Source organism: Rhizopus delemar, genomic scaffold, assembly GCF_000149305.1.
Source record: "Rhizopus delemar RA 99-880 supercont3.1 genomic scaffold, whole genome shotgun sequence".
Classification (NCBI taxonomy): Eukaryota; Fungi; Mucoromycota; class Mucoromycetes; order Mucorales; family Rhizopodaceae; genus Rhizopus; species Rhizopus delemar.
In genome coordinates this window covers 2,329,549-2,349,876 of record NW_027137827.1, presented here as the reverse complement: position 1 = coordinate 2,349,876, position 20,328 = coordinate 2,329,549, and the positions used below count along the sequence as shown (strand labels likewise).

Sequence of the window (20,328 nt, the reverse complement as noted above, 5' to 3'; positions counted from 1 at the left end):
AAGTATTTGTCAGGTCAAAGTATTGCTAAGTTAAATTTCTATAGAGCCTAATATGACTTCAAATTTATTAAAAAGGGGTTATATCTAATGTACTATATATACTTATGGTTCGAGCACTCTGTGATAATTATTACCTTATATATGGCTAAAATCCATTTGCACAATACCAAATTTGCTTTCAAGGCATCATACCTTTTGATACCACGTAAAAAGATATACTTGGCTCATAAATCCACATTTATTATCCAATGAGAGAAGCTCGTAATATATGAAATTACATGCTTTAAGCGTAAAATTTTCTACATAATTAGATATTTATTAAATAGAGCTTTCAATTTAAAAATAACCCTGATGCTAAACATAATAAATAAGAAAGAAAAAAGTCTCTTTTTTGTTCATATTTTCTTTTAATAAACTAATAGCATTTTAGCCTATGATTTGATTGAACCCATTGGACAATGTATTGATTCCCCACTGCGTATTGCTATAACCTTCCCTCATCATCTCACTTGATTGTTCGCCCACATGCTTTTTCATCAGTTTCATAAATAGGCAAGAAATCACAATCATAACCACAGTCGCCAAAGTGAAAAAAATATAACCAAAATTCTGTGCCTTACTAATATCGGTTGTTGTAGAAGCAATGATTGCCTTTACAATAAATCCGATGATCAATATAATACCCCAACCGGCCGTTAATATGCGCACATCATTTCTGATCTTTGCCATATGAGTGTACACCCAGTCAAGTAATCCAGCCTTGTTTGTCTTGTCTATTCTTTCTTTGTCTTTAGAGACCAAATCTTCATTCATTTCTACTCGAGGCATCAATTGATTTGTGATTGAATAAACAAGGGGTCGTAGTTCAAATCCACCTATTTTAATAGGTATCAAAGATAGTAGACAAAATACACCCACTAAAAGAGGTACAATAGATTCACAAATAGATGACACCTGTTCTGATGGTTGAGCGATGGACTATCAAATATATTATTTACTAATTTACAACTAAAGAAAAAAAAATCGCTTCTTACAATAATACCAGATATTAGAAAGCTAATACCAGCAACAAAGCCTAATATATCCAATTTCCTTGTTTTTATCATACGTCTTACAAACATAAGTACATAACCATTGTTCGCTGATATAAAGCTTACGAGATGACAATGATTAGGGGTGGACAAGAGGCAATTATCATTGAAACCACTTGTCCTAACCTTGGCTTTAATAATTCATACAAGAGAATAGGTAATCCGATACTCCAAAGGATGGCTAATAAAATATTGGTAATCGGTCGACCTTCAAAAAATCGAAAAGAAAATATGTCTTGAAGACTACTTAGATCAGTTGGTAAATTCTCGTCCTGTTCATTCAAGTTATTTGCCCTGCTCATTTTTCGCTTTGTTGAGCAGAGAAAGAGAGAGAATGAAAGAAGGTAAGAAGACAAGAGAAGGTGAAACTTTTGATAATGACGTCAATCGATGTTGTACAAAAAAGTTACACATACCGTTGCATGAAAGTAAGAAACGTAATTTTTATTTTTTTGCAACAATGTTTTTTTTTTGTGCCTTAATAGCGATATAATAAAGAGAAAAGATACGAATTGCTTTGTGTATCACGTAAACAAAACTTGTAACAAAACAAACCGGAGATACAAAATGCCTATAAAAATGGGAGGAAATAACAATCTTTTTCTTTTTCTCATAAAATATGCCCAGCCTTTTCTCACTTGCCAAGACGGCTATTATTGCCACTTGCCTCCTATCCCTAGCCAATGCTAATCCTTCTATGCTTGAGCAAAGCGCCATTGTTCACATCGGGGAACATGTCTGGACTGATACTCAGCACGTATTTCAAACCACTGCAGACAAACTCAAGAATGTCTTTAGTCCTTCTAATGAAATGGGCATATTTACACATCCTGCTTTCTCAAACTATGCTTTGAGATTCAAACAACCTTCTCTCTGTGACCCCAATGTTAAACAAGTAAAAACAAAGGAAATAATCATAAATGAAAGGGTAACTCAGCTTGCTATTAGATTTCTGGTTATTTGGATGTAGACGATGACAAACATTTCTTTTTTTGGTTCTTTGAATCAAGAAATAAACCCAAAGAGGATCCTCTTGTCCTTTGGCTAAATGGTGGCCCTGGTTGTTCTTCTTTGACGGGTCTCTTTATGGAGCTTGGGTAAGCATAGTATTTACAAGTAAGAAATGATCACTAATCCTACAAGAAGTCCCTGCTCTGTAAATCTGGAAGGTACAGATACTATACCCAACAAGTACTCTTGGAATGATAAAGCCAACGTCATCTTTTTGGATCAAGTAAGGAAAACACAAGCCATGTGTGAATTTTTATTTATTATATTAGCCTTTGAATGTTGGTTTCTCATATGGTAGTAATGGAGCTACAAATACAAATGCTGCCGCCAAGGATGTTTACGCTTTCCTTCAGCTCTTTTTCAAAAAATTCCCAGGTAAAGAATAATTAATATGCCATTGTATGAAAAAAAGAAACTGATTTGTTTGATCATAGAATATGCTGAACTTGATTTCCATGTCTCTGGTGAATCATGTAAGAAATACAAAACTTTCCCCTTCTCTAGCTTACATAATATAAAAAGATGCTGGTCACTATATTCCTGCTATTGGTGGTGTCATCAATCGGAACAACAAGGGAAACTTTAACTCTTTTGAACTCTTTGAAAACAGACAGACACTTTCCCAAATCAATCTCAAGAGTCTATTGATCGGCAACGGTCTTACGGATCCCTTGATCCAATACAAGTATTATGCTCAAATGGCCTGTGACAACTCGTATGGCCCAGTACTAGATCGATCCACCTGTGATAAGATGGAACGAGACTATCCTGTCTGTGCAAATCTAATCAAAAACTGCTATGAAAATCCAAATTTCTTCAACTGCTTTCCTGCCTCATCCAAATGCAACCGAGATCAAATTTCTCCCTATCAAATGTCGGGTATGAATCCTTATGACGTGCGTGAGAAATGCAAAGGTGGTGGCCTCTGTTATGAGATCTTGGAAAGTGTTCAAAAGTACTTGAATAGAGAGGATGTCAAGTCTGCTGTGGGCGCTGAAACGGGAAAGTATGAGAGTTGCAATATGCAAATTAACTTTAAGTTCCAAATGTCTGGTGATTGGATGCGTCCTTATGTATATGAGATTCCCCCTCTTTTAGAGGATGGTGTGCGAATTTTGATCTATGCTGGTGATGCTGACTTTATTTGTAATTGGATGGGTAACAAGGCATGGACTTTGAGCTTGCCTTGGACCGGACAGCAAGAATTTAAGGCTGCAAATGATACAGAGTGGTATTCTAATAGATTGGACAAGCAAGCAGGCGAACTCAGAAAAACAGAGAATGGTCGATTTGCTTTCTTGCGTGTCTTTGGTGCTGGTCATATGGTTCCTTATGATCAGCCTGAAAGTGGCCTTGACATGTTGCAACAGTGGGTTCGTGGTGAATTGAATTAAATAAAAATATGCTCATTTTTTATTAAATGGGTACATTTATAATATGTAGTATCTCTGCTACAATATCAAAAGCTAAATTGCTATCCATATCTTCTCTTTCAATTTCATCATCTCTTTCATTTATAGCCAACATATGTAGACGATGACTGAATACTTTCTCAGTTGCAATAGTAACCAAATCCGGGGTTAAGAAGCTTCTTTCAAACAAAGTAGCCAGTGACCTTTTTATATATATTAGCAAAATATATTCAGATTATTTCAACAGTAATTGTTACTTTGTTACTGTAACAAGGTCTTGGCTACTTCTTGCTGTAACTCCACCTTTTACTCTTGGATGTGTACGTATGCCAACAACAATATCTCTTACATAGCGTGATATATCAATATGGACATATACTTTTTTTGCTTTCTCTGCCAGCGCTTTGATTTCCTATTATAATAATAAGCATGTACTATTTGTATGCCTTATATTTACATCTTGCTTCATTAACGCTTGTCTTCTAGGTGCCCGAGTTGAAGGGTTTAATGATAAGGAATAATTCTGTAACATTTCTTCTTCAAATTGAAAACTAATAAAGAATCTATCCATCTTTGTATGTACATGAGCATACAGTAACAATAACAATGTTATATTTTACCAGTTGTGAATTGATTGATAAACGATTGAAATCATGAGGAAGCACAGTGATGATTAAAAAGAAAGGCTTTGGTACATTGTATCGTATATTTGATAAATAAAGTTCTTTATTGACCATAAGATCAAGTAATATAGTCTGTATCGATTCTTCTGCTTTATCTAAGTCTTCAATGATTAGTGTTTGAACTATCCTTGTCATTGAGGATCTCTTTGGCTGTTGGTCCTTGGTATAAAAAGAAGGTGAGGATCCAAAAGGTTGTTTTGTTCTTCTTAAAGTGAAATCAACAGGACTAACAGGCGTCATATTAAGAAGTGATTCTTCTTCACCTATCTTTCTTTATATATAAGCATTTATTTATTGTATTTTATAAAATACCTTTGGTGTTGTATTTTTACTTATTTGTGTGTCAAGTGTATTAAATGATCTACTTTTATGCTGAGCAGTTTTATAAAATGGTTCATTGTCTTCTTTAAACAATGCTTCAACCAAATCATCTTGAGTTTGTTGTTCTTTACAAGTCATTTGAGCAGTTGTGAATCCAAATAAGCATTTACAAATCTATTTACAAATTAATGCAAGCGTAATCGTAACAGTTGCACATTACTTGTGAAGTAAGATGAGTTACTTCTTTAAGTCGGCCTGGAGGAGCAGTTAATAATAGATGTTTATCTCTTCCCGATATTAAACATAATAAAATGGATATAAAAACGTCTTGATTAAATGCAAAACCAGCTTGCTTCTTTAATGCATTCATGCGCGATTTGATCCATTCTTTAGAATCTTGGGACATGTTGCGAGAAAAGAAAAAAAAAAAAAGTTGCATATGATTTTCCTGAATTGTAGCACACAGTCAATGCTATTCATCTGACCGCACAGATTACAAAAGCTGAGAAACAAGATGACATCGGCAATAAAAAAAAAAAAAAGCAGACCACTTTGATGAGTGTCCCTTCTCTTTATTTCTAAAAAAAGACACGCACGGTCATTTAGACTGTTACAATAAAATCATCATATAAACAGAAATTAGATGCCCTCCTTTTTTTTATTTTCTTTCTTTCTTTCTTTTCTTTTTTTTTTCAAGTATGCAAACAGATAATTCGCTATATCAGTTCAATAGTGAACAGCATATATTTGACAGCCAACTGTCTGTCCATTTACCAGATCCTGATAGATACAGTTTAAAATTAAGAAATACTTCCAAAAGAACAAGAAACATTGTTGAACCCAGAATATGGGATATGACAACCAAGTCATTATTTGATGTGGCATTAGATAATGTAACGTTTATTTCAACTCTTGATAAAGGGGTTATCTGGGATGTCAACGACATAAGAACTACAGAACTGTCTCGAAGGTTTAGTTCTGAAAGTACTTCAAGTATACTTGCTTCTAGTGTGTCTTCTACAGAGACACAAGATGGTATGATATAAGCATACTATATATAGTATAAATAATAAATCTGAATGCTTAGAACGCATATGTGAAACCATAAAGGAAGAAGAGATACCCATTTGGGTTGATAAAGTAAAAATGAAAGAAAACCCAACAAGGTATGAGCATGCGATAGAGTATTTAAACAAGGCAGAAATATCGTTCAATTCAGCTTTGCCCTTAATGGAACCCTGTCGGTTTTATTTCATTGATAATAATAAGCAAAGCAGTGGTAACTATCTTTCATTCATTCGACCATTGTTTGATTGTGATACGGTTTGGAACTTTACTTGTCAATGGCGATCATTCAATTGCAACTTAATGCCTAATCAAAGTCTAGGCTGTTTTATAAAAAGTGTTAAGCCAATATGGGAAGATCAAGTTAATCAAAAGGGAGGTCGATTGAATATACCCGTGAGCTGTGATGATGCATTCCAAACTGTCTTGATGGCTTTCATCGGTGGTAATTTATTCATGTTTGGTACAGTAGGGATTGTACTCTCTAAGCGACATCGAAACACCTGCCGTATTGAGATTTGGTTAAACGGATCAGCAACAAATGATAAAATATCAGAATTGAAGTAAGTCCCTTGTTTATTATATGACACGGTTATTTATTGTAATGATAGAACAAACTTACAATCATTATTACCGAATGAAGGTGTTCAAACAAGCCAATTTAAAAAGCACTTTTTGTAAATAATTTATTTTTATTCTTTGATAAACTTTGTATTTGTAATTCTAAAGTTCAAAATACCTTCCAAATTAAAATAGGCTCTCAAGCCAATATCGTATTCAGCCTTACTTTTACAAATCATTTCGATCATTTCTTTTAATTCGTTCTTTTTATCTATACTATCATACACACTACATATCATATAGCTTAGTTGAAACACAACATAAATATATATCACTTCCTTACTCTTTTGGGCTAATATTCTTAAATAAATAATCCTATATACAATCATTAATAAGGAAGTATTTCATATTTGTATGTTGCATACACCATCTTCTTTAAACACATAAGCTATGAGGTTTAACCCTTCTTTATCTTGAAGAAGTACAGCAAATTGATATACAAATTCTATATTCCGTCCGCATGCTTGACACCTCATAATAGAGTGTGATTGATATCTATGAATTGTAAGCATATAGCCATTATGCATGGATGCTTACGTCTTATGACAAGTAGCACACCAGTGTTGTATCCATTTATCTATTGATTTAGGTTTATAATCCACAATAGATGCCTTTGTCTTGTAAAATACATCTGTTTCCGATTTGTCAAGCTTTTCTATAATCAGTATTATGCATATGCTTCGGTATTATGCTTACCTCTTTAATAAGTATTTCTTTAAAACTACAACTTGTCCTTATATTGATCACCTCTAAGACCGTGTTTAATAGAAATTAACTTTTATGTAGAAAGTTTACCGGAACGAATGGACGAAGCACGACCTGCGTTTTGCCCAACAACAGCACTAGCCTTCCTCTTTAGCAGTTCCTGTACTCTTATATCCTCTGTATTTAACTTGTGTACGAATTGATCCTCAGGCTTGCTTCTGTGCAAATTGATCGTCAATGAATTGTTGTGGATTTTTTTAGACACATTCTCGAGTAATAAATAGTCACCAACTTGTATGAACGGACAGTTTTTTGCATGGTTATCCCACAAAGTACACTGGATTGAATATGGATTAATATAGGGCTTCGGATTCTTTGTGTAATCTGTCATGTTGATATTGATCCTGTCATTGTTGAATCCTCGGTGAATGGTAGTAACCATGCCCACATAATTAAAAAAATTGTCAGTGTGTTGCATGATTTCAGACGTCTTCAGCAGTGGACGCTGTTTCTGTTGTGGTGTAAATAAGCTAGACATGTGGGCCGTAGCATATCGAAGGACCTGTTTAACTGCCTCATGGTCAACCGGTCGAAGCGCGCAGTCGACGTTGGGAGTCTTGATCTCTGTCAAGCTCATGTTGTCTGCTTTGAAAGTGGTGAAGGTAGTGGTGGGTATTGAGTTGCCTTGGAGACCAAGTCTGTAATTCAGGATTCTCATTCTTCGAATCACAATAATGTTGCCTTTTTCGACTGCTCTTGGTAATAGATCAGGACTTCTTTTAAACAAATTAATAGGAATAAATCGACCTGAAGGATCAATTACAACGAGGTTTTGACAGTAATCTAATGGTACGGTTGAGTGACTGAGATCTTTAACTGTTATTAAAGCGTTTACCTTTTAATCCTCTCTGGCTTCTAAATACTTCTTTATATTCTTTGATAACTCCATAAATATCTGCAATCTCATCTACTTGAAGTTGAGAAATGGCCTTGGCGCCAGCTCTCTTTTTACACAAATCAGTTAGAATTGTTCAAGTGGGTATTTCTTTTTTTTTACCTCCATTAATTCATAATAACTCATATTATTTTTAAACAAAAATCCAAAAGAAAAAAAAAGAGACGCGTTTTTTAGTGATTAAAAGCAACGCGTGCTCAGTAATTTTTATTATTAAAGCGTAAGTCGTACAATTGAAGAAAGGGATATGGTTAACCTTTAAACTCTTCCCAAAGATAAGGAAGAATGGTAACAGATGCAGTATATAATACAATAACGGATTGGTACATATTTTTTGGTACATTCACTAACCCTCCTTCTTTGTACATGATAAAAATAGAATAAACAGCTACCGCAAAGAAATGATACACAAGTAAGAGAGGTGAAGGATGAACGGCTGACAAGAGATTGACTGGTCCCTGAAGATTCTGAGTTTTGAAATATTCAAAGCATCCATTCTGCAAGACCATTAAATATTTATCTTGAGCAGCAAAAAGCGTATAGAGTGACATGGCCAAGACATTGATCGAGGTAGAGTAGCTTTTACGTTTCCAGTGAAGTGCATCTGTCGCTTGAACTACTAAATCTGTCTCATTAAAGTCAGCTACGTTCTGTGTTGACAAAAGCTCACGTACAGTCAATACATCTTGTAAAGCGACTGTCATGCCGCCACCTGTTAAGGGTGAACGTATGTTGAACGCATCACCTAACATAAGCGTTCCCTGACGTTGGTTAGGTGTTGGTGGTAAAAAGCCACTAGGCATCGGTCGAAGACGTTCAGTTTCGATGGCTTTTTCAAATTTGTCTTGCATATATGGGGGAAGTTGTGGCAAAATTACCTGAAGCATATACTGTTTGAGTTCATCTGCTTGAGGGAGTGTCTCACCGGGAACATCAACCAGGACACGAAGATCATGAGGTGCGATTTGGTACATCAAAATCGGTGAAGGTTTGGCAATCACCACAAGACCTTTTTGAGGAAAAGGAAGTTCAAGATCGTGCATGAGTAACCCGACAAAGTGAGAGGTGATTTTGGTCTTGCGGGTCGTAAAATCCTTTCTGAATTTGGAGAAAATACCATCGGCCACCAATGTCAAGGGTGCATAAAACTTTTCTTCCACATCAGCCTTGTAAGCAACAACACCAGTGACTTTGTCATTATCATTTTCAATGAGATTTGAGACTGTCATTTCCTTGACTGTCACACCTGCTGTGCCTGCAGCGGATTTTCTCAAGTTTTGAATAAAACGACCGTGATGAAATGCCATGCCACGATGTTGCTTGCCCGTGCTTGGGTTTGTACTATAAGGAATATCAACTAACTGGCCTTGACGATAGACGCCATAGCCATAACATGCTATTGCATCAATACCTTCAACGCATTCTATATGCAAATGAGATTTAGCTAATAATTATCGTACTAGAAGATTAATTCAAACCTTCCATGCCCAATTCTTTCAATGCTTGTATTCCTCCAGGTTGCATCAATTCACCAACAATTCGATCTGGTTCACTTAGGTCTCTTTCGAGTAACAAAACTTTTCGGCCATCCTCAGCAAACGCCTTTGCAGCTGCACAGCCTACTACGCCTGCACCAACAATAATCAGATCATAGCAATCTTTTGACATTTTAATATAGAAAAAAGAAAGAAGAAAAGTCAACTTTGGTTGATTTTTTATTTAATATTTGCTACATAAAAAAACGCCTGATAATTTTTGAGCGTTATGCTTTAATATGATTAACCGGAGCTTTTTACAGCAGTAAAAAAATGAGTCGCACCAGCCCTTTGATCTGTGTGTGTTACTCGTTTAGGAGTAAAATAAACTTTTTGTAGGGGAGAAAACACTTTTGATCTTCACTCTAAAAAAGAGGGGGGATGTATAAAAAAGGGGGACGTAAAATGAAAAGCATGTTCGACTATAGGAGTTTTCGTATGCTTTGAATGAACAATAGAAAGTATAGATATACTTCATAAAATATTTTTTTCTTCTTTTTTATTAGTGCGCTTAGAAACCAAGAAAATGAATGCCATAACTCAGCAGCTTTAAATTCTCTGTTTGGATGAAATTGAATTACAGATAATCTGGCTGTATTGACGACACCCATTGTTTTAACATCACGAATTCCCTTTTAAAAAAACCTTTTTTTTTTAAATCTTTTTTCTTTTCATATAAAATCAAAACATGTTTTGGCGTTTCGGTTTTAATAATTCAGCTTTAGATAGCCTCTTAGATAAAGCTGATGTAACCCTGGAAGAAGTTTTGGAAGAGGAAGATTTACTTCAGGAAGCAAAATCGTCTAATCCTAAACTAATCGAATTGTAATTATCAAGATACTTACAGGCACTTTTTTGCCTTTCTAAACATTATTATAGTTTATGTAAACCAGACAAGGTTAAAACACTATTGAACTACATCATTGCTACTGATTTAGCAGAACCTCAACGATTCAAGTAAAAAATAAGAATAAAGCGGGGAATAATAAACATATTAACAATAGTATAGATATCCATTTCTTGCTAGTGAAATTATTGCATGTGAAATACAACAAATGATTGATATGATTGTAATTGATCATAAAGAGGAATTATTAGTACCATTTTGGTCATATCTTGATAGACAAGCGCAACCTACAAGACGTGCTTCAGATACAACAACAATAGAAGAAACGGGGTTAGATTCTTTACAAGCTTCTTATTTCTGTAAAACAATCGGTATTTTGTTATCAAAATATCCAATCGAAGTAAATAATTATAAGGCGTACATGTACAAGTGTATATATATGTGTTACTAATATTGGATGATAGATGATGAACTTTATACAATCTGATTCAGAGAATTTAAATAAAATCTTGGCTCATTTACAAACATCAGCCATTATGGATTTATTATTAACTCTTGTTCGCATGGAAGAACTAAGTGAAGGAAAAGGTGTTGTAAAGGTAAGCGATAGCACTAGAAGCATATACTTTAGATTAAATTTGTTTGTAGTGGTTAAGTGAGCATGGATTATTAGAGAATTTGATAAACAGATTAGATCCTTATTTGGACAGTGAAGTAAAGTAATATATTATAAACAAATACATAAGCTAATAATTTTTTTAGGAACATTCAATTGCACAACAATGTATATGCGAAATTGTTAGAATGTCACAAACAAGCTTACCTGATTCACCAAGTATTGGATTGAATGACTTAATTATTAATTTAAAGAGGTATGGTTGATTGTAAGCAAAGTATATATTATTAACCAATGCTTTAGTGAAGAGACAATGCAAAAATTAGCCAAGTTTATGTTGGATCCTGAAGCACCCAATGCGACATCCACATTAGTGAATGGTGTATCGATTATTATTGATATCATTCGACACAATAATGCCGACCTCGAAAACGATCCTACAGTCAGTGGTTTATATGGTTATTCGACCAATACTACTAGGCCAAAACCTGTTTCATTAGCTGATATGCTGAAAGTTATGAGTGATCACATACCTCAATTCACTCATTTACTACTAAAGCCTAGATCTGTGGTAAAATACAAATATGTATAGATAAAAGAAGAAAATAAACTCTTCTTTTATAGAATGGACCTGTACGTACTACTTTGGGAGACATAGAACCACTTGGATTTGAAAGATTGAAAATTTGCGAATTATTTGCGGAACTATTGCACTGCTCCAACATGTCGAACTTGAATAATACCAGTTCGGAAGAAGAGCAACAACAAGAACAAGTGGGAATCATTAAAGTGGATAATGAGGAATTATCAGTGGGTGATTATCTTAAATCCAAGTTTGTTACTAGTAAAGCTATGCCCATCTGCGTGGTAAGTAGCATATATGGACATGTACAAAAAACAATGCCTCAACTTGACATTAATTAGGACCTATTTTTTGCATTTCCCTGGAATAACTTTTTGCACTATGTTATTTATGATATGCTTCATCAAGTATTTAATGGCCGTATGGATGTTGGTTTGAATCGTCAACTTGCTATTTCAATCTTGAAAGAAGGTCAACTAACAGATAAGATTGTTATTGCTCAAAAGGCAAATGACGAAGAATGGTAAAGACAACTTATGCTAGCTATAATTTTATGTTTACTTGATTGAATATAGTGCTAAACCTAAAGGGATGAGAGCGGGCTATATGGGACATTTAACATTTATATCAGATGAAATTATGAAATTATTTGAAGGCTACCCAGAAACCATTGTATTAGCTATCAAAGATGACGTGGATATGGAAAATTGGTCTGCTTACTGTAATAATGAATTAAGAGAGACTAAAGATAGAGACCAATTACCTCTTGGTGGATTGCGCCCATCTGAAGAAATGGATTTACCTCAGACAGATGATGAAGATGATAACGAGGATACATTAGATGATGTGGCCGCCTCACAAGTAAAAAAAAAAAAAAAAAAAAAAAAAGTATTTTATTCATGTAATATTTCTACTTTTTAGTACTCGAGATTTTTAGCACAAAGAGGTGCTGAACGAGGATTTGATGAGGATGATGCGGATGAAAGCGATTTTTGGTTGACGTGAGTAAAAAAGAAAAAAAAAAACTTTTGTGGATAATAGCTCATGTGTTATCGATTGAAGTGGTAGAGAAGACTTTAGCGGAGAATATGAATACACTGGAAATACAATTCGTTTAAATCAACAAGGCGATGATGAAGATGATGACGAAGATAATGAGGAGGAAGAATATGATAGCAATGATGAAGAGGTAAATATAAGATTAGGAATTTGTATAGTAAATAACATGGCATTAGGATCATATTACACCTGATTGGACAAGAAATTACTCCAAATTCTCACAACCTAATGTACTTTGTCGTATCCCTAGCCACAGCAATGAGGAATACGAAGAAGATTTTGATCATTTAGCTGATGCACAAGAATTAGAGAGAAGGGCAGCTTTTAGAAGAAAACAAGAAGAAATAGAAGAGGATTTTGGTGACTTTGAAAGCGCCAATGATAACAATAACGAATCAATAACTAAACAAATGGAAACGCTAGATGTGAATAGTAAAAACGACGATCATTTAGTTCGAGCAGTGAAAACAAAAGAAGAAGAAGAAAAAGAACAGCATTTAAAAAATGAAGCTCAATTTGATGAACAAGAAGGAGAAATTTAAAATTTGTATATGAATTTGTGTAATTCAATAAATACATTCTACAGTGTGTGTATATATTATTAAAGAAAGCTAGAATAGCGCTTTCTTTAAAAAAAAGTAATTGTAATACAAAAGCTTAAATAAACTTTTTCGTTGATGTAATGATGATTCTATTATTTATTTGACAAGCAAGCGAAAGTGATTCATTTTGATGTAACGTAAGACAAATAGACCGTTTGAGACACAGTTGCTCTGTTGTTCTTGTTGAGAAAGGATTTATAATTACTAAGGATTTCGTTTATTTATATTACAAAGCTTTTGATTTCAATCACTTAATACTTTAGGATAAAATAAATAACTTTTGTGTATTACAGGAATACACTACTAAAATAAGTAAAAATGATCAAGGATCTGCTGTGAGTTAAACTGTAAATCCTCATCAAGTATACTTGCACAGTTTACTAGTGATGATGTTAACCTGCTGATCACCAGTTCCATTTATTGAATTATTTAACAAACTCAAAGGGTCGTTTATTGTTCCTTCTGGTAGTAAGCATGAGTTCGCTAACAATCAAATTGAACATGTACTGTAAATCTAGTAAACCTTTGCAGAATTAGATTAGACGCATTGGGAAACTGATCAGTGATCTTTATGAATTTTAATTTCTTCCTGTACTCATCAGATTTCCTTTTCGAAAAACATTTTAGTGATCAGCAAGTCAAGATAACGAGAGACAGACAATAGTACATCTACCAAGCTAAAAATCTTTGAGATAGTCCCTATTACGATACATACTCTTGCCTCGAAACAGTCTACTTTCCTCTTTTTTTTTTTTTATGTGAAAATTTGAGGAAATTAAAAGGGGTGATGTTGTGATTCTTTCTAGATTCCATGCTTGCCATTTATCTTTTATTGCTCAATCAGAATAGTTTCATATCAATTCGAGATTAATCAAAGACAATTAGAAAGTCAGTGAATAATGTTTACGTCTTCCTACTTGCCCAGAATTCTATAAGAATAAAATAGCCTGGTCTATGTCACATGAACTATTCTGTGTGTACACAGTTTAAGAAACAAAACTAAATTTAGTTTGTTGAATAAGAACTTTTAATTGTTTGAAATAAAAGTATTATATTTTTATGATTTAAAATCAAACATAAATATTTATTATTGAATTTGATGTGAAGAAAGGGTCATATTTCAACTCTAATCGCGGAAAGAGATGATGGTCGATGAGGTAACATCGATCTGTCTCACACCACTTTATAGTCCAGACTTTAATCTCAACAGCTTATTAAAAAGAGAGAATAAATCAAAACAATGTAATATCATGGCATGTATCACTCTTGTCTTCAAAAAGCAATAAAAAAGCTACTAAAAAGTGGATGCGTAATCTGGTTCTTCTATAAAAGATCATCATGTTCATAATCGGATTAGATTGTTATTATTTTCACGCGCTTTACTCTATTTCCTATTCAATTTTATTCTCTTTTGTTCTATTTTAAATAGGCATGTATAAAACTTTCTTTTTCTTTTTTCTAAGAAGCATGGTTTTACAACTGTCGTCATTCTTTTCTTTTTCTCTTTTTTTTTTTTTTTACTTTTGAGTTGAACACAAGGCCAAACATAATTTCCTAATTTAGAAAGAATGATGTCATATAAATATTTTTATGAAATCAAACACATTGCTTCTTTTTTTTATTTTTTAACCCTTTAAAAGCATAAAGTTACATATAAAAGCTATGTTTGACGAACTGAATCCATCTGGAATGAAAGAAGAACCAAACCCTTTTGAGCAAAGCTTTGCAAGCGCACGTTCATCAAAATTTGAGTTTGTACAATACAAATGGGATACCTGCAGTTATAAATCAAGTGGTAAGTTATTTTTTAACGCGATAAATGGCTCAATCTTGACATAAAGATACAGTGAGTAGTAGTGTAGATAGTGATGACACAGTCCAACAAAAGAAGCCCAAAACAAAGCAACGAAAAAGAGCACCGAAAAAATTTGAAAATGAAGAACAACGAAGGGATTTTCTAGAAAGAAATCGTTTAGGTAAACTTCTTTTTTATTTATTTATTTTTTTCACTAAATTATTTTAGCTGCTCTAAAATGTCGACAAAGAAAGAAACAGTGGTTATCTAATCTTCAAGCAAGAGCAGACTATTTAACACAAGATAATGAGCAGCTTGAACGAGAAGCAAATGAACTAAAACAAGAAATCTTGAATTTGAAACAACTTTTATTGACCCACAAAGACTGTCCTCAATACAGTTTATCAAATAATCAAGAAAAACAACTTGTTTATCAACATTTCACCTCTAATCAGCCTAATCAAAATACTTTTGTCTAGGCTATTATAATAACTGAAAATCTATGTAAAAAGAAAAAAGAAAGCAAAAGAGCCTTTAACATCATATTCCCCCCTCTCCTTCCCTTTTATAAATTTAATAATCATTGTCTTATATAAAAAAGTAACATTTAAGCGGCATATAAAAAAAAAGGTTTGTCTGTGGAGAAATAGGAGAATTTATTGTTATATTTCCTTTCAGGTACGGGGTTTTCAGGATTTTAATTAGGTTCATTTGCTTTCAATCTTTGTATGAATTCCATTAGGTAACTTACTGGATGGATTTTCTATTTCTCCTATCTGTTTGGAACCAATAAAAAAAAATATATTTTCCCATTCACTGGATGTTTGGGTGTTGTCCCTCCTTCTTTAGCGTTCTTATTTCCAAAAGAAAAAATTTAATTTGTCGATGATCATTTACTTTTCTTTTAGTAGTAGACAATTTGCCCTATCTTTTCCCTTTTTCTTTCTTGTTTCATTCATCCAATTACTTTATTTATTTATATTTGTTTCTTGGCTTTCAAATAGAGAAAATACGTGAACTCAATGTTTATTAGGGAAAAAAAAAAAAAAAAATATCAGCAAGAATTACATAATTCTCACAAGCTGCAGTAGTGTAATTGCTGACAAAAATATATTAAATTTTGTATCAAAGGATAATGATTCAAGAGAGAAAAGGGGAATTTTTATTTTGCTTTGAAATAAATGATCAAATATTTAAAATAAATAAATAAAAAACTTGGATTTTTTCTTTTCTTTTCTAAACATGTTGCAATCACAAATTATTAATGTATTACCTCGACGAATATTAGCCAGCTTATGGACTGCACCAGAAACACGAATAACAGTAAATATACAATGCGTTATTGATAGAATTTAAGCTTATATTATGTATAGCTTTCTCACTTTGCGATTAATAAAGAACAGTAAGTACTTTAGAAAGACTCGTTATTTCTTTTTTTAGCTTAGCATTTCTTTCAAGACCAAACACTACAATCATCTCACCAGGTTTCTTGTGTGATGAATTACCTACAAGATATACTCATATTCTACGCCTTTTATCTACCTTATCTCCTGATTCACTACAAACACCCATCCTTAGACATGTCTCCTACAGTTACCTTCGCGATATCTGTACACTCTTACATCCTTCTCTTAGACAAACATCACCCAACGCTTTCTCAAATACCTTGACAAAATTAAAGACAAGCCAGGCACTCAACTTGATTCGACTTCGATATGCGCTTTTATCCAATCCGACATCAGCATCTGTCAATCTAATGGAGAATATCAACACTATTGGCATTGGTATACATCTTTTACTTGGTAAAAATAATAAAAAAATAAAAGTAAACCTCCTTTTCCTCAACTTTTTCTTGACCAGATCAATACATCTCTTGGGTTTCACAGAGACAAAATCATTTACAAACGTTATCTCCTGAAGAAATGACACGAAAAGCAGCACATGATGCACACATAGCACTTTTGGATGCCTTTGGGTACATAGAGTTACCCAAGATTGAAATCAAACAAAAGTCTAAACAAACATTGGACTATATCCCAAGCATATTACATAGAATTTTTTACGAGATCATCTTAATTTCTTCTAAAGCACACATCATGCACAACCAACAACACGAACAAACACGGAGATGGTACGAATTCCGAAAAAGACAAAGGCCAATCTCTCTCGCTCTCTTTCACGATCCGAACAGCGTAGGATTCAAGTTGGAATCACCCATGATCTGTGAGAAAGAACTGTTGCCAGGAATCCCAAGGGACCCTATCGGTTTACCTGCCTCCAGCTCTGTTCTATCAAGCCTACATCAAGCCAGAATCGATCGAATCGTTCAGCCCAATCACGCGCTCGAATGGGCGTCGCTAAGTGGCTGGAGAACAGCAAAATCATTAGCCAGTCACTGGGGAGGGAACCTGGACATTGTCAATGTCGATGGATTAGGGGCCACAATCTATCTGGCTCTTGACAGAAATACCAATTTACTTGAAAGATACCCTTCTCATCAGGTTCATCGTGGACCTTTGAGTAGTTCTGCAGCTAGTCATCTCGACAAGCTCTTGTACACACTATCGGATGCCCAGCCATCGATGTGTACTCCATCACCACTTTATCATTCCATTTCTCTTACTGCTGCTGCTGCTGCTAGTCAATAAAATCTTTAAATTGAATTTTTGAAACTCAGCATATCATTGCATGAAATCCCTGATGATTTTTTTTTTTCTTTTTTTCTTTTTTTCTTCTTAATGAAATTTGCTTTTTTACTCATCGCTTGCTTTGTTGTTCTCTGTCACTGTGAACAGCAGTGGCCTGTGAAAAAGCCTGAGATAAGCTCTCTTAATGTACAAGCTATTCTTAAAAATCACGATAAACCCAATAGACAAGAAGCTCACTCAAAACATTTTCAAGGCAATACTTTAGCCTATGTTACACCTTGGAATAATAGAGGTTTCAAAAAAAAAAAAAAAAAAAAAAAAAAAAAGAGACAAACCATGCTTTTATTCATATAAAATAATATAGGTTATGATATTGTAAAGGAATTTAAAGGCAAATTTGACTAGTAAGTTATTTTATTCTATTTGTGTTTATGCTCATGTTTCATATCAATCAGTGTATCACCCGTTTGGTATTATATCCAACGAAGATCTCCCATGCAATTTGATTTTGATGGAGAACATGATGTTGACTTGGGTGTAGGTAGATTTCAAGTTGTTGTAAGCAACTGATTTAAATACCTGTTTTCTCTAGTGGATGAAAGAAGTAAGAAAGGCTAAAATAGTACCTAGATTTCAATTCCGAGGTTGGACCGGCGAAGATTTAAGAGCATTTATTGCCAGCGCAGAAGAATCAAATCTTTTAGCAAAAGAAATCAATGATCAAGCCAAGTAAGTTGATGAATGAAAGAAACGATAGAGAGTTAAAAAGAATACTTGTAGTAAATATGGATTTGATGGGGTTGTGATTGAATGTGGATATCCTGCCTTCTTTCAAAAACTCTTGATGACCTTGTCAAGTTTATTACACCAAAACGATAAAGAGCTAATTGTTGTACTTCCTTCTTTATTATCTGAACAATACAGACAAATCATGACTGCTGAAGTATTCAGTACCTTGGCTCAATATGTCGATAGGTTTAGCTTAATGACCTATGACTATTCAAGCCATGATCCGTAAGAAAGAAATGAATGCGTACATTGAAATCATGGTATATACTAGTCCATCATTTAGGAATGGTGGACCCAATGCACCCATTGAATGGATTATGGAAAATATCGAATATATGACAAACGAAGCTAATCGACATAAACTGATGATTGGATTAAACATGTATGCCATGTCTTATTTACCAACCAGAGTACCTGAACCACTAGTGATGAAAACAGTGGTTGAAAAATTATCCATGCCAAGAGGAGATGAATTATTAATGACGGGTGATGAAGTAGATGAAAATGAAGAGTTAAATTGGGATAAGGAAAATCAAGAAGCTTGGTTTGTGGATTATGATGAAGACGGTGTCAGACAAGGTGTGATTTGGTTACCGACACTCAGAGTAAAGTAGCATATATGACATTAAGAATACAAATTGATACATGTGCTTTTATAGTCTATTCGAAACAGATTACGTCTTGCTGAAGATTATGGAGGTATGAAAAAAAAAAAAAAAAAAAAAAAAAAAAAAAGCTCTCATGCTAAACCTCTTGTATATAGTGGGTGTAGCTCTTTGGGAAGTTGGACAAGGATTGGACTATTTTGTAAGAAATGTGCTTTTTGCTTTATTAATCTGCTTATTGACTTTTTTTTTATTAGTACGATCTCTTTTAAACAAATAAAAAAATTATGTAAAAATAGTCGCGTTTTTAATGCACGCGTCTTTTTTTTTATAAAAAAAAAAAAAAGAACATTGATGTATATTTTTGGAAATTTTTTCTTTTCTTCTTTTTTCTTTTATTGAAACATAGAATGGAGCTTGATGACTATTATAACATTGACGACATATTAGCAGAACATACAGTAAAAAGCAACCACAATTGAAAGAATATATTCACTTAATATCTTTTGTTCTTCTTAGAAAGTGCCTTGTACAGTTCTTTATGATTTCGAAAAAGAAGCTAATCTATCAGGAGACGAAGTTGCGGTAAGCAAATTTTTGTGTTTGTTGCTATTGTAGCTTATATTAGACCTAGGTACCACGCAATACTCGCGTTGAATTACCATACTGGGTCGCAAAGCCTTTAGCACAATATACGTAAGTTTTTTTCAGTGTATCTCCAAACGAATTTCTGACTTGTTTCATTCATTGATAGCACATCCAATCAAGAGTAACACCTTTAAAATAATTGTATTATAGCCATCCGTTTTTTACTATTGCTGTTATTAGGAATTTGATTGCAATTGAAATACCAAGAACTTATGGCACCAAAGTTCGAAATATGCTAGTGGCAAGTCCCGAAAGCGTTGATTTTCGATCTTTGGGTGCTTATTTCTATGAATTTGGAGTGAAATTAGTGGATTTCGTAGTAGATGAAAAATTACCAGGCATTTTGGAAAAGGTAATGTGAAAGAAAGGTCTGAAAAGCGCTCTTGTTTACATTGTATTAGGCATTTAAGCAAAGAATCAAAGGCATCATGAATTATTCCCAGTCATCAGGATCAACGGTGGGTCAAGACTTTATTCAAAAATTAGATGAAACAGAAAAGGATTGTAAATTGAAATGGGATAGATTGCATAAAGTAGTATTGAACTCATTTTACACTAGTGTATAAATCAGGGCAGCAAAGTGCCATTAACTTTAGAAAATGGTTGAATAGAGCAATTTATAAAATTGAAAGTGTCGATATTGGAAATAAATAATAGAATTAGTGGAGCAAATAATTCGTTTTCTTGATTACATACCATACAGTCTTCAGCTTTTATTTGATACATTTTATTAGCAT

The 20,328-nt window shown here is 33.7% G+C and overlaps 10 protein-coding genes across 10 annotated transcripts; 6 read left to right on the top strand and 4 right to left on the bottom strand.

Moving 5' to 3' along the window:
- Nucleotides 1-426: 426 nt before the first annotated feature.
- RO3G_00925 (uncharacterized protein) lies at nt 427-1,393 on the bottom strand (the record flags this gene model as incomplete). Its single annotated transcript, XM_067655516.1, has 4 exons — nt 427-875; nt 915-978; nt 1,035-1,110; nt 1,158-1,393. The coding sequence occupies 4 exons, from the start codon at nt 1,391-1,393 to the stop codon at nt 427-429; spliced, it is 825 nt and encodes a 274-aa protein (XP_067511617.1).
- Nucleotides 1,394-1,788: 395 nt separating this feature from the next.
- Nucleotides 1,789-3,496, top strand: RO3G_00924 (uncharacterized protein; the record flags this gene model as incomplete). The annotated part of the gene is made up of 6 exons (XM_067655515.1): nt 1,789-1,986; nt 2,040-2,188; nt 2,238-2,325; nt 2,372-2,477; nt 2,537-2,575; nt 2,625-3,496. The coding sequence occupies 6 exons, from the start codon at nt 1,789-1,791 to the stop codon at nt 3,494-3,496; spliced, it is 1,452 nt and encodes a 483-aa protein (XP_067511616.1).
- A 200-nt stretch (nt 3,497-3,696) lies between these two features.
- RO3G_00923 (uncharacterized protein) lies at nt 3,697-4,437 on the bottom strand (the record flags this gene model as incomplete). Its single annotated transcript, XM_067655514.1, has 3 exons — nt 3,697-3,717; nt 3,780-3,926; nt 4,135-4,437. The coding sequence occupies 3 exons, from the start codon at nt 4,435-4,437 to the stop codon at nt 3,697-3,699; spliced, it is 471 nt and encodes a 156-aa protein (XP_067511615.1).
- A 1,575-nt stretch (nt 4,438-6,012) lies between these two features.
- On the top strand, nt 6,013-6,264 carry RO3G_00922 (uncharacterized protein; the record flags this gene model as incomplete). The annotated part of the gene is made up of 2 exons (XM_067655513.1): nt 6,013-6,146; nt 6,195-6,264. The coding sequence occupies 2 exons, from the start codon at nt 6,013-6,015 to the stop codon at nt 6,262-6,264; spliced, it is 204 nt and encodes a 67-aa protein (XP_067511614.1).
- Nucleotides 6,265-6,982: 718 nt separating this feature from the next.
- On the bottom strand, nt 6,983-7,627 carry RO3G_00921 (uncharacterized protein; the record flags this gene model as incomplete). The annotated part of the gene is made up of 1 exon (XM_067655512.1): nt 6,983-7,627. One exon carries the CDS (start codon nt 7,625-7,627, stop codon nt 6,983-6,985), a length of 645 nt encoding a protein of 214 aa, XP_067511613.1.
- A 488-nt stretch (nt 7,628-8,115) lies between these two features.
- RO3G_00920 (uncharacterized protein) lies at nt 8,116-9,532 on the bottom strand (the record flags this gene model as incomplete). Its single annotated transcript, XM_067655511.1, has 2 exons — nt 8,116-9,287; nt 9,343-9,532. 2 exons carry the CDS (start codon nt 9,530-9,532, stop codon nt 8,116-8,118), a joined length of 1,362 nt encoding a protein of 453 aa, XP_067511612.1.
- A 555-nt stretch (nt 9,533-10,087) lies between these two features.
- RO3G_00919 (uncharacterized protein) lies at nt 10,088-13,046 on the top strand (the record flags this gene model as incomplete). Its single annotated transcript, XM_067655510.1, has 13 exons — nt 10,088-10,224; nt 10,279-10,356; nt 10,409-10,646; nt 10,711-10,845; nt 10,895-10,960; nt 11,009-11,118; nt 11,166-11,433; nt 11,487-11,729; nt 11,787-11,968; nt 12,021-12,306; nt 12,367-12,446; nt 12,514-12,634; nt 12,681-13,046. The coding sequence occupies 13 exons, from the start codon at nt 10,088-10,090 to the stop codon at nt 13,044-13,046; spliced, it is 2,310 nt and encodes a 769-aa protein (XP_067511611.1).
- Nucleotides 13,047-14,768: 1,722 nt separating this feature from the next.
- Nucleotides 14,769-15,380, top strand: RO3G_00918 (uncharacterized protein; the record flags this gene model as incomplete). The annotated part of the gene is made up of 2 exons (XM_067655509.1): nt 14,769-14,901; nt 15,130-15,380. 2 exons carry the CDS (start codon nt 14,769-14,771, stop codon nt 15,378-15,380), a joined length of 384 nt encoding a protein of 127 aa, XP_067511610.1.
- A 763-nt stretch (nt 15,381-16,143) lies between these two features.
- RO3G_00917 (uncharacterized protein) lies at nt 16,144-17,549 on the top strand (the record flags this gene model as incomplete). Its single annotated transcript, XM_067655508.1, has 4 exons — nt 16,144-16,224; nt 16,275-16,303; nt 16,480-16,703; nt 16,762-17,549. 4 exons carry the CDS (start codon nt 16,144-16,146, stop codon nt 17,547-17,549), a joined length of 1,122 nt encoding a protein of 373 aa, XP_067511609.1.
- Nucleotides 17,550-18,044: 495 nt separating this feature from the next.
- Nucleotides 18,045-20,157, top strand: RO3G_00916 (uncharacterized protein; the record flags this gene model as incomplete). Its single annotated transcript, XM_067655507.1, has 11 exons — nt 18,045-18,086; nt 18,142-18,278; nt 18,330-18,563; nt 18,622-18,943; nt 18,998-19,037; nt 19,102-19,145; nt 19,291-19,404; nt 19,463-19,528; nt 19,578-19,639; nt 19,772-19,943; nt 19,993-20,157. The coding sequence occupies 11 exons, from the start codon at nt 18,045-18,047 to the stop codon at nt 20,155-20,157; spliced, it is 1,398 nt and encodes a 465-aa protein (XP_067511608.1).
- Between the last annotated feature and the right edge of the window lie 171 nt (nt 20,158-20,328).